At 43.4% G+C, this 12,367-nt stretch overlaps 1 protein-coding gene across 3 annotated transcripts; it reads right to left on the bottom strand.

The window, feature by feature from the left end:
* Nucleotides 1–10,937: 10,937 nt before the first annotated feature.
* Nucleotides 10,938–11,993, bottom strand: LOC140798026 (transcription factor bHLH146-like). Of its 3 annotated transcripts, none has more exons than XM_073151764.1 (2): nt 11,901–11,993; nt 10,938–11,753 (listed from the first exon to the last, which is right to left on the bottom strand). In XM_073151764.1, exon 2 carries the CDS (start codon nt 11,748–11,750, stop codon nt 11,163–11,165), a length of 588 nt encoding a protein of 195 aa, XP_073007865.1. In that variant the 5' UTR covers nt 11,751–11,753; nt 11,901–11,993; the 3' UTR covers nt 10,938–11,162. The 3 variants fall into 3 exon arrangements, with proteins under 3 accessions (XP_073007865.1, XP_073007850.1, XP_073007857.1); XM_073151749.1 differs by having other exon boundaries at nt 10,938–11,779; nt 11,901–11,934; XM_073151756.1 differs by having other exon boundaries at nt 10,938–11,772; nt 11,901–11,918.
* Nucleotides 11,994–12,367: the final 374 nt, after the last annotated feature.

The raw sequence follows: 12,367 nt of genomic DNA, 5'->3' as shown, positions 1-12,367 counted from the left end.
ACGGCTTGAACGCTAGGTTCTTCCGTATTCTGATTAGATCGGGCGGTTCCACGGGTGGAAGTCCTTGCAATCATTTCTCCCTCCTCTATTGGGAGAATCTCTTCTTCATCATCTCGCCGTGCAGCCATGGATCTGGTTGTCGTCATTGGAAGCGCTTGTCCGAGGAAAGGTGGCTCTGATACCAGATTGATACGATCACACCTCTGGGGCTAAGGAGCTCTGATACCAGCTTGATACGATCTTCTCTTTGGGGCTAAGGCTCTGATACCAGATTGATACGATCTTCTCTTTGGGGCTAAGGCTCTGATACCAGCTTGTTACGATCTGGCACGGAACTTTGAAATTAGATCCCAAAATATGCTGTCGTCGGATCGATGTGAGATTTTGATATGTTGTAGCCTCATAAAAGAGCTTTCCAACAAATCTAGTTACAGGCGAATCGGAGTTGGGGATCTCGAGATATCGTTCGTTTAGTGGACGAACGTCAGGATACTCTGTTTTGGATTCGTGGATGGAGGCACGAGATCCTAGGTAATAGTGGATGGTGGTGGACCGGCGTTAATGTGGTGGCACCGGTGAAAAGTGATGGTGGAACGGTTGTGGTTGATGGAAGGATTAGGGCAAGTGTTGGATAGATTGGACGAAGGGGGAGAAGAGGGCCACCCCTAAGGGACTAGGGTGATTAGCCGGACGAGGGAGGTTAGAAGCGGCGTCACCGGGGATTGAGAGAACGGGAGCGAAGAAGACGAAGGAGGCAAGGCAAAACTCAATCTCAATAATCAATAATAATCTTGGTTGCCCTACACATCCTTTTATAGGCTAACCAACAACTCACATTAACCCTAAAACACAGTTTTCGCCGACCGCGTTCGAACGCACCGAATTAGCTCTTCTGGATTTGCGAACGCGATGCAGGCGTTCGAACGCGTGATCGAACGCGCTTGTCGGTATTTGCGAATGCGATGCAAGCATTCACAGTGTGTTCGAACGCACCGCGTTCGAACGCACAGTACATTCTTTTCTCCACGTTCACAACCCCGTTCACAAACCGCGTTCGAACTCACTCCACCCGCGTTCGAACGCGACTTACAGAAAACTTATTTTAATGGAAATTAAACACTAAAACATGAAGCAAAAATACTCCTAAAGTGAATCCATGCTCGAAACGACGTCGGTGAAGTCCGAATCGTATCACATTCTAACCTTATTAAAACTATTCATTCTCCCAAAATCATAATAGAAAAGCATGTTGCAATTAAACATAAGGAGATAGATCCAAATCTAAATCACACTAGAACACCAGGGTATATATGTATAATATGCTTTATTACTATCTTAATTTTCTTATTAACTTAACTTGAAATTTCATGGTTGAGCAATGCTAGTGTTATCTTGTTTTCTAGATGGTCCTTGAAGCGAGGATTCTGCTAGTGGATTTAGCCACTAGGTGATGAGGCACCCCTCCGGCATCCCACCTCGAACCAAAAAGGCGGTATACAACTAACAACCATGAATTAGAGATGGTAACTCTGCCTTTTGACGCAAACACTTCCCGAGTGGTTACGCGAAGGCCCGATTACTCAGTAGGGAGACTATTGCTCTGACATCAATTATACCTTTTTGCATTTCAATCAACTTGATATATTTATCAGCAACATATTATACATTCAACCTACATATGATCTGAAAATTTCTCCTGCATAATTAGCATTAAAAGCTATGATGATAGATCGAGAATTACTAAGAATACCGGATATTTTATACTGATCCTCGTATTTATTTCAGAAACATAATGATAACAAGACTACATTCTGAGGATTCCATCACTAAAACACATGTCCCATTAGTTTTGTTTAAAATAAGTGTATTAAAATAGAATGAAGAAAATAGGATTTATGCTTCGCTTAATCAAAACATCACTTTGTGTTTGATCCTTGCTTTCTAACCAAATTGACTCTACTAAATACCACTACATATTCTAAGGAGCAAGAACACATAGAAAAATATCGGAAAACAAAGCATAACTACAAGTAACTGAAAAGAAAAGACCTAAAGAATAAAAGAAAAAATATGAAATTTCACCCCCCCAATCTAAATTCTACATTATCCTCAATGTAAGAAATTAAAGCACAAAAAATGGTAGAATTTACTTGAGAAGGATAATTTATACTACAAGCTTTCTCCTGTCAAATGTTGTACATATAATAATAAAAAGTCAAATAACAATGTATAAAAATAATCTCTAGCAGATATAGAGATCAGCCTTGATAATTAGGATCTTCTAGAAGTGTTTCTTCCACTTCTCGATTGCGCAATTCTAAAAATGGTTTAAGCCTTTGACCATTCACCTTAAATACCTAACCATATTTAGGGTTTTGAATCTCGATAGCTCCACAAGGATAGACAGTGCGTATAGTAAAAGGGCATGTCCACTTACTTCTCAATTTCGCAGGAAAAATATATAAACGCAAATTATAAAGTAGGACTTTCTGACCAAGACTAAATGATTTTCTCAAAATGTGTTTATCATGATATTGTTTCATTTTATCCTTATAGTTTTTAGCATAGTCATAAGCATCATTTCTAATTTCCTCTAGCTCATTCAATTATAATTTCCTATGAGCACCTGCCTTATCAAGATTAAAATTGAATTGCTTAATCGCCCAATAAGATCGATGTTCTAACTCTATAGGAAGGTGACAAGCCTTACCAAACACAATTTGATATGGGGACATCTCAATAGGAGTTTTAAATGCAGTCCGATATGCCCACAATGCATCACTAAGCCTTAAGGACCAATCTATCCTAGTGGGGTTAACCGTCTTCTCCAAAATTCTTTTGATCTCTCTAATGGATATCTCGACCTGTGTAACAACCCAATCTTAAAAAAAAAATTATGGGCACGATGCGACCGGCCACACTGTGGCCGGCCTCGTGCCCATGCAAGTTGCGCATGCAGCTTGCATGGTGGGGGCGCCACATGCCCGCTGCCGCTGCCAACGAGCTGCGGCCAGTTGGCCGCGGTGGGCCCCGGCGCCACCACAACCCCCTCCACTGCCTCCTCTCTCTCTCTTTCTCTCTCTCTCTCTAAATCTCTGTCTCTAAATCTCTCTCTATCTCTATCTTTTTATCTCTCTCGGTCTCTCTCTCACTCCACTCTCTCTCCACTCTCTCTCCACTATCTCTCGCACTCCTCAACGCCGACGTCGGCCCGCCGCCACCTTCCCGAAGCTGCCACCACCAATGAGAAGCTCTCTCTCTCTCTCTCTCTCTCTCTCTCTCTCTCTCTCTCGCCCGAGCTCGTCGAAGCTGAGCCGCTGACGAGAGGCCGACCGCTGGCTAGCCAGCAGCAACCGATGCCCTCCCCGCCGGCCCGGGTCCGTAAGCTCCTCCCTCACCTTCTCTCTTTCTTCTCTTCCTCTTCTTCTTCTTCTTCTTCTTCTTCTTCTTCTTCTTCCTCTCTCTTCTTCTTCTTATTTCTTATTTCTATTTCTTCTTCCTTTCTTTTCCTTCAGCTCCCCTCCCCCTCTTCTTCTCCTCCCTTCTTCTTCTTCTTCTTCTTCTCCTCCTCCTCCTCCTCCTCCTCCTTCTACTTTCTTTCTTTTTGATACGATTCGGACTTCACCGACGTCATCTCGAGCATGGATTCACTTCAGGAGTGTTTTTATTTCATGTTTTAGTGTTTAATTTCCATTAAAATAAGTTTTTTGTAAGTCGCGTTCGAACGCGGGTGGAGTGAGTTCGAACGCGGTTTGTGAACGGGGTTGTGAACGTGGTGAAGAGAATGTACTGTGCATCGCGTTCGCAAATACCGACAGGCGCGTTCGATCGTGCATTCGCAAATCCAGAAAAGCGAACTCGGTGCGTTCGAATGCGGTCGGGCGAGTTCGAACGCGGTCGACGAAAATTGTGTTTTTAGGGTTAATTTGAGTTGTTGGTTAGCCTATAAAAGGATGTGGTAGGCAACCAAATTGATTATTGATTATTGATTATTGAGATTGAGTTTTGCCTTGCCTCCTTCGTCTTCTTCGCTCCCGTTCTCTCAATCCCCGGCGACGCCGCTTCTAACCTCCCTCGTCCGGCTAATCACCCTAATCCCTTAGGGGTGGCCCTCTTCTCCCCCTTCGTCCAATCTATCCCACACTTGCCCTAATCCTTCCATCAACCACAACCCTTCCATCATCACTTTTCACCGGTGCCACCATATTAACGCTGGTCCACCTTCAACCACCATTACCTAGGATCACGTGCTTCCATCCACGGATCCAAAACAAACCATCTGACCTTTGTCCACAAATTAGACGATATCTCGAGATCCACAAATCGGACGATATCCACAGAAAGCTCTTTTCTGGGGCTACAACATATCAAAGTTTCACGTCGATCCGACGGTAGCATATTTCGGGATCTTATTTCAAAGTTCCGTGCCAGATCTAGTCTAGATCAAGAATTGGAAGAGATCGACCCTTCACCAAAAAGGCGAGATCGTATCAAGCTAGTATCAGAGCTCCATAACCAGAGGCGTGATCGTACCCTGCTGGTATCAGAGCTCCATAGCTAGAGGCGTGATCGTATCAAGCTGGTATCAGAGCCACCGTTCCTCAGACAAGTGCTTCCAATGACGACAACCAGATCCATGGCTGCACGGCGAGATGATGAAGAAGAGATTCTCCCAATAGAGGAGGGAGAAACGATTGCAGGGACTTCCACCCGTGGAACCGCCCGATCTAATCAGAATACGGAAGAACCTAGCATTCAAGCCGTGTTGGGGTCTCTTTCAGAGAAAATGGCCATCAACAACCAGATGATGATGGAGATGATGCGGGAACTATGGGCGACAGGGGAAGCAATGGCGAACGGGAAAGCTCCATCGACCCCACGACGCGAGTCCACCCCCTTGAACCCACCGCCACTGGTTCAGCCTTTGCAACCACAAGAGCCGCTGCTACCACCACCCTATGGGCAGAGCCAAGCAAGGATGGTTGCACCAGGTCCAGTTGCAGGTGAACCCATCCGACGGGTGAACCACTATGGAGACCGCCTTGGAGATCAAGATCCGTGGGCGGGTCAATACGATCCGGAACCATGGCAAGTTAATCAAAACCGAAGGAGGGATCATCAACCCTTCATGGTGCATCCTCCCCCGGTTAGACAAGGACATGATCCGGAACGAGACAATGGCATCTGTGGACAAGTCGTGCGTCTCGAATTCCCCAAGTTCAAAGGTGGCGACCCGATCGATTGGTTGTATAGGGCGGAGCAATTCTTTGCATACCAAGGAACAGCGGAAGAGTACAAGGTGACGCTTGCAAGCTTCCACCTTGAGGATGCGGTGCTTTATTGGTTTCGAGCAGCCAATGCCACTGAGGCTATCGAAACTTGGGCTAAATTTCGCGCCGATATCACACGGCGATTTGGAGCATCGGGATATGAAGACTTTGATGCTCTCCTCTCAAAGACAGTGCAAAAGACCACGGTTGGGTCATACCAAGAAGAATTTGAGAGGATTAGTACCCGATGTCATCCACCATGGACGGATCAGCAACTTCGTAGCACCTTCATCTTCGGGCTGCGGGGTGACATACAAACCGATGTGAGGGCTTTAAGGCCTAGAACCTTAAAGGAGGCCTTCGAAGATGCGGTGCTTATGGAAGACAAACATAGGGCTATGAAGATACACTTGAAACAGAGTTGGATGAGCCAAGGAAGCCGCAATCAAGCTCAACCAAACATAGCGGCGGGAAATACTATCGGAGTACCAAGGGTTGCTGCTACAGTGGTACCTCCTCGAGCACCCTTGAAGCCATCCCAAGATGTGAAGTATGCACCTAGAGGTCCGGGACGAGCACTCACACCAGCCCAAGTAAAAGAAAGAAGAGCCAAGGGCCTATGCTTCCGTTGTGATGAGAAGTTTGTACCCGGGCATCGCTGCGCTAAACCGATGGGATAGGTGATGCTAATCGATGGATTGGAGGAAGCGGAGGATGAGTTTGCAGCTGAAGGTGCAGATGTGGCTGGACATCAAGGAGAAGAAGCTGAGGAGCAACCCGTGGAGGACATGATAGCCGAAATCTCCCTCCACGCCTATTCGGGGACAGCTGCGCCAAAGACTTTGCGGGTGAACGGGGTAGTCAAGAAAACCACAGTGAGAATCATGATTGAAACCGGGTCCACCCACAACTTCATTGACAAGAGGCTCCTTAGGAAGATTGGGCTCGAGTCGGAACCCACGGAAGGGTTCGATGTGACGATCGGAGATGGCACCACATTGCGAGCAGATTTTATTTGACTCGAGATATTCCGAGGAGATATTTTAGAAAGATAAGGTGAGCTATAGACGCGAGATGGTATAGAAGATAATTTAATCAGATATTGAGTTGTACCATTATTTTATATTTGTACTTCATTGTATAGATGATAATTGGTATAATATAGGTCAGATTATAATGTACTCTTGTATCAGTTGTTTAGTTGTACCTTAATGGTTTGTTGTGGCCTGTGTGGGTCCTGCCAGATTAATAAGTAGTCTAGTGTATATTATTGTGGACTTGGATATTCACATGTTAACAGGTTTATTTGGTTAATAGTATGTTTTATTTGGTGTTGGATTATGTGAGCATGGATATGTTAGCAGGTAGTATTTGATGATGTCACGATTGTATGTGCACAGGAGAGTATCTATGCGTAACGGGCCCCGCTCGACCTGTCGCGTGCACCGCGCGTGCGGTGCGAGCGCGTGGGCGTGCACGTGCACGTGCCCGTGCCGGGCGGGGACGTTTCATCCATGTGCACGGGACCAAGCTCTACTCTTGCAAATGGCTATTGCTGAACCAGAACATCCACCATCAAATGATATACCTGCTGACATAAAGGAGCTACTGTAGGAATTCAGCGACTTCTTCGAGGAGCCCCGAGGACTACTGCCGACTCATCGGCATGACCACCGAATTTAGATCATTCCAGGGGATGAACTAGCAAATGTTCGGCCGTATCGGTATCCTTATGTCCAGAAAGAGGAGATCAGCAAATTGGTGGTCGAGATGCTAGAGCAAGGGATCATTCAGCCGAGTAGGAGCGCCTACTCATCGTCGGTGCTGCTGGTTTGAAAGAAAGACGAGAGTTTGCGGTTTCCCGTCGACTACTGAGCCTTGAATGCAATCACCGTCAAACACCAGTACCCAATACTAGTGATCGAGGAGCTGCTGGACGAACTTACAGGGTCGTCTTACTTCAGCAAACTTGACTTAAGAGCAGGGTACCATCAAATCTGCATTGACCCATAAGATGTGTACAAAACGACATTTCAGACTCACGATGGCCACTACGAGTCGAGTCATGCCGTTTGGGCTCACCAACGCACTAGGGACCTTCCAAGGGCTAATGAATGACCTTTTTCACCCGCTCTTGCGTCGGTATGTCCTCGTCTTCTTTGACCATATTCTAGTGTATAGCAGGAATTGGAGCGAACACTTGCGGCATGTGCGTTTAAATATCTTGTGACAAAACTAGTTGAATGTCAAGATGAGCAAGTGCCTTTGAGGTGAGCCACGAGTGGAGTACTTGGGTCACATAATCTCAATGAGAGGAGTGGAAGCTGATCCAAGCAAGAACAAACACATGGTGGACTGGCCGATTCCCACTAATCCACGGGAATTGAGGGGATTCCTTGGGTTGACGGGGCACTATTGGCGATTTGTTGCCAATTACGGCAAGTTCGCTGCCCCGCTGACCTCCTTACTCAGAAAAGGAGGGTTTCATCTGACGAGCAAGGCGACAGAGGCTTTCAAAGCATTGAATATAGCCATGTCTATCGCACCGGTTTTGGCTTTACCGGATTTCAACAAGCCTTTCGTGGTGGAATGCGATGCCTCGGGTGAGGGCATTGGAGCTGTTTTGATGCAGGAGGGCAGGCCCATGGCATATATGAGCAAGGCATTGTCAAACCGGTTGCGACAATTATCCACCTACGAGCGCAAAATGCTAGCAATTTTGCACGCCATCACCAAATGGCGATCCTATTTGATTAGCCGACGATTTACTATCCGCACAGATTAGCACAGCTTACCTACTTCATCGAGCAATGTGTGCACACCCCAGCACAACAATGGTGGGTCACGAAACTCCATAGGTATGACTACGGGCTAGTCTACAAAAAGGGGATCGAGAACCGAGCTATTGATGCCCTTTCACGCCAACTAGACACAAGCGAGCTCGCTTCCTTTTCAACTCCAACCTTCCCTCTATGCCAGATCCGTGCGAGCCCGTGGCAGAGGATCGAGTCATGGAGGAGCTCAAGTTAGACATCATGGATCGCTTCCCCAATTTCACACCTTGAGGATAAGGTTGCGGTAGCATGGTCGATTGATACGATTCAGACTTCACCGATATTGTCTCGAGCATGGATACATCTTATGGGTGTCTTTTCATATTATTTTAGTGTTTATTTTGGAGAAAAATAAGATTTCTGTATGTTGCATTTGAACGTGGGTGGTGTGTTTGAATGCCCTTGCAAACGCCTACCTCAGGTTCGCAAAAATAGAGAACGTTAAATGTGCCTTCGAACGTGATCGGGCGTGTTCGAATGCCTACATCAGGTTCACATCGACAAAGAACACCTTTTGTGCGTTCAAATGCATTCGACTCTGTTCAAACGCGGTCGGCAGAAATCCACTATTTCTAGGGCTAATAATTGTCATTTTGAATTATTTGGTTAGTCTCTTAAGGTGTGGATGACAACTAAAGAGGAATTATTGAATGAATTGAGTTTTTGCCCTAGTCTTCTTCTTCTCCTTCTCTCTCGTTCCCTCATCCCCCGGCTCCGCCGCTTCTAGTCTCCCTCGACCTGGCCACCTCCCGTCCTCCCCCTTCTTCTAATCTCTATACCCTTGCCCTAACCCTTTTCATCATCCATAATCCTTCCACCACCACCTTACTCACCGGTGCCACCCCATTACCGCTGGCCTACCACCTCCATAATCCACTTTAAATCTCATGCCTCTATCCACGGATCCATAGAGTGGACTTCCTGATGTTCATCTACTTATCTGATTATATCTCCAAATCCCGCCGTCAAATTTTCCTAAAATTAGATTCGTTGGAAAGCTCTTTTCCAGGACTTCAATATAACAAAATTTACGTTCATCCGACGACTATAACTTCTAGAATCCTCTTCTAAAGTTCCGTGCAAGATCCTGTCCAGATCTGAAAAATGAGATAGATCAAACCTTAAACCAAGAGGAGATCGTATCAATTTATAGTATATACAATAGTTATGAAAAATTCCTACTCCATTGCAAATGATTTTTACTTATAAAATTAATTACAGTAAATGTATGCTTTTAGTTAGAATCCTATTAAAATAAGAGCAGATGGATTGATTGTCTCAAAGAGAGACTGTGAGATAGAGATGTCTATGAAATTGCGGACTACCTATACCTAGAGAATTAATTGGATTGTTGCGAACTGAAAGAGCAGGGCGTCTTATAATTTCCTTTTATTATAGATCCTTCTCGGTAACTTTATAAATTTCTCATCATAAAATAATTAAATTATAATTAATACTTCCAAGTTGTACTATAAGAAATAAACACCTAGAAATTACAATTAATACTTCCAAATTGTAAGTTCATGTGTGTACACAAATATGATCATATATTACAAGGAGTTAAGTGGTGGTACAAAAAGATAATAGGGAGTAAAGTGATTTTATACAAATAATAAAAGAGATCAAATTAGTTTGTATATTATCATGATCAAACTATGCAACACATGCATAAGTAAAATAGCATATAATTAATCATAATGGAGATGATAACATATGCAAATAATAAAAATGACCACATGCTACCGTGATATTATATATAGCTTTTATCCATTCTAAAGATAGATATTCTTCACTATAAACCAGGGTGTTAAATGGTGGTATAAAAAACAGAATAAGGGGTAAGTGCTTTTATGCAAATAATGAAAAGACCAAATTAGTGTGTATATCAACATGATTAAATGGGATCACATGCTTAAGTAAAATAGCGTATAAATTAATCATAGTAGGGATCATAATTTTATGACAACATATGCAAACAATGAAAATGACCGCATGCTACCATTATATTATATAAAGATTTCATCCATTCCAAAGAGAGATATTCTTCACTATAAAACCAAAATCTCTTCCAACAACACAAATGTGAATGGGACCAAGAAACCGTAGCTCTAGAAGCAAATGTGAAATGGGGTAAGGGGTGTAAAGAAAAGTAATAACTTCGAATCTTACCTCTAATATTGGGATGTGCAATTTTGATAGTGGATGTTGACGATTTGGAAGAATGAAGCTCACTCTACGAAGAAGAAAAGAGAGACAGTTAAGTTGGATGAAAAATTCAAGAGTCCAACTTTAGTCATAAGCATAGGGACTAGTTGAGGCTTTTTAAAGTACAAGTTCTAAAGTAATTTTTGGCATAAAAATAGGGGGTAAAATGCATTTAATTGAATTCTTAGTTGCTCATAAGGCCCAACATAAAACTACATGTGAAAGCATTGGGATGTGAATGGGCCTGGTTTAGATGGGCAGGAAATCAGACCTAAATCTTGGGCCAATTAATTGATCCATGCCAGATTACACAATAAAGGCAGGATGATGGATGGTTAATGAGTTGGGAGATAGGGGGTCTAATCTAGCTGAAATGAATTTTGATATGCATACACTGGAAGACTGTAGGTTTGAGCCCAAAATTGTACGTGTGAATAGAAACCTGAAATCACTCTCTCGACATAACGATTTCAGTATAAAAATTAAGCTTTCTTATTCCATGATGACTTGAATTATATATCCATTAATCTTTTCTTTAACGTGGAACGTTATTCAGCCAGTATTGACTTTATCTTGCATGGCTGATGTGATATTGCTAAACATTGCACCACGTGTGGAGCTTTATATATATATATATAGGACATGGCATTATTTATTTGAAAACAATGACAACTAACAGAGGTGAATGCGATGCCAAACCTACATCATTACTACAAACATCAATTAAATCTATATAAGCAAAGTTCATTGTAGCTTCAAAGAGTAGCCTTTTTCAACTTGACCTCTACTCTGCTCTCTATCTACAACCTTCCATCCCAACAAAGTGATCATGACTTTGCGAAACTGGTAGGGTTTAGTGCGAAGTAACAAGAGACCTGAGGACTTCAACCTGCAACTGTAGGCAAGTAACATAACTCTCCACTTCAGAGAACAACTCATGCACACAAAGCTCATTTCCACCAGGTAATATTCTTCGTAGCAACACTAAGAGATCACTGGGATTCTCTTTCTTTGTATTCATAACCTTCTTCTGAATACTGGGCATATAATATCCCTTCAGGTTCATCTCGCAGTTGATGCGAATGAGCATCCTTGGAATTGGAGGGCAAATCTCGAGATGTTGGACAAAATAGCAATGGCTATCAAGTTTGCTTGTCATGATTGGTTTGGAAGTAGCAGTAGCCTGATCAAGCTTGCGTTTTAGTGCACGACTCCATTTGAATTTACCAGCTGATCGCACCAACGCCATGTCTTGTTCGAACCGTACGATCTTCTTCATCTCTCTATCTTTCCCTCTGGTGCTGCAGGAGTTAATCCTAGCAATCCTCAGAAGAGATGGCAGTAGATAGCTTATGTACTTGAAGGAGAAGTTAGCCAATTCTGTAGCATTAACATCGAATGAGTAAACCCTTCTCCGCTTGCTTCTCTGCACCTCGTCCATTATCTAGCAGAAAACGATGACACTGTAAACTGCTTCAAAATCATTACATATCAAAAGATTAAAGAATTGAAGATGGTGATATAAATTAAGTAGGAGATTAAAGAGCAAAGAGTATCTCTATATATGTACATATGCTTAATTATTCATTACCTTCACAATTCCTTGGGAAAAAGCTATGGTGATGGCAAGATTAGAAGTGCACGTCCTCCATTTAAATACAACTGGGAAAAGGATGGAAGCCCATGCTGCTGTCCCATTAAGGCCAAAACTTCCATCCCTTTCAAAGTAGTCCTATCGACAAATAATTGAAGGATGGAAACTGAAGGACTTCATTTGACTAACGTTACATGTGTATGGCGTTCGAAGGGAATTAAAAGGAAAGTCAAAAAGGTAATAAAAGGGATAAAGGTTTAGCTAATTAAAATTGATCCGCTTGGGATTGGAGGAAACGGCGCAGAATTGAGTCTTCAAGCACTGTTGGAGCACATGGTAGCACATGCATCATTTAGCTCTATTAGCCCTACATAAAATTGACATCCCTCCTTCCCCCATGTGCCCTTGGGAGCAAGACACCAAACCTCCTTAATTTGAATGCCACCTGCAATCTCTTCCCTTTG

The sequence above is a fragment of the Typha latifolia genome, chromosome 1 (genome assembly GCF_019914945.1).
Source record: "Typha latifolia isolate L0001 chromosome 1, TyphaL0001v2, whole genome shotgun sequence".
Classification (NCBI taxonomy): domain Eukaryota; kingdom Viridiplantae; phylum Streptophyta; class Magnoliopsida; order Poales; family Typhaceae; genus Typha; species Typha latifolia.
The sequence above is the reverse complement of the archived record's forward strand: the minus strand, read 5'-3'. Positions and strand labels throughout refer to the sequence as shown.

Bases quoted from the DNA above. Each gene is read 5' to 3' on its own strand.
- LOC140798026 (XM_073151764.1), bottom strand. From the start codon at position 11,750: ATGGACGAGGTGCAGAGAAGCAAGCGGAGAAGGGTTTACTCATTCGAT.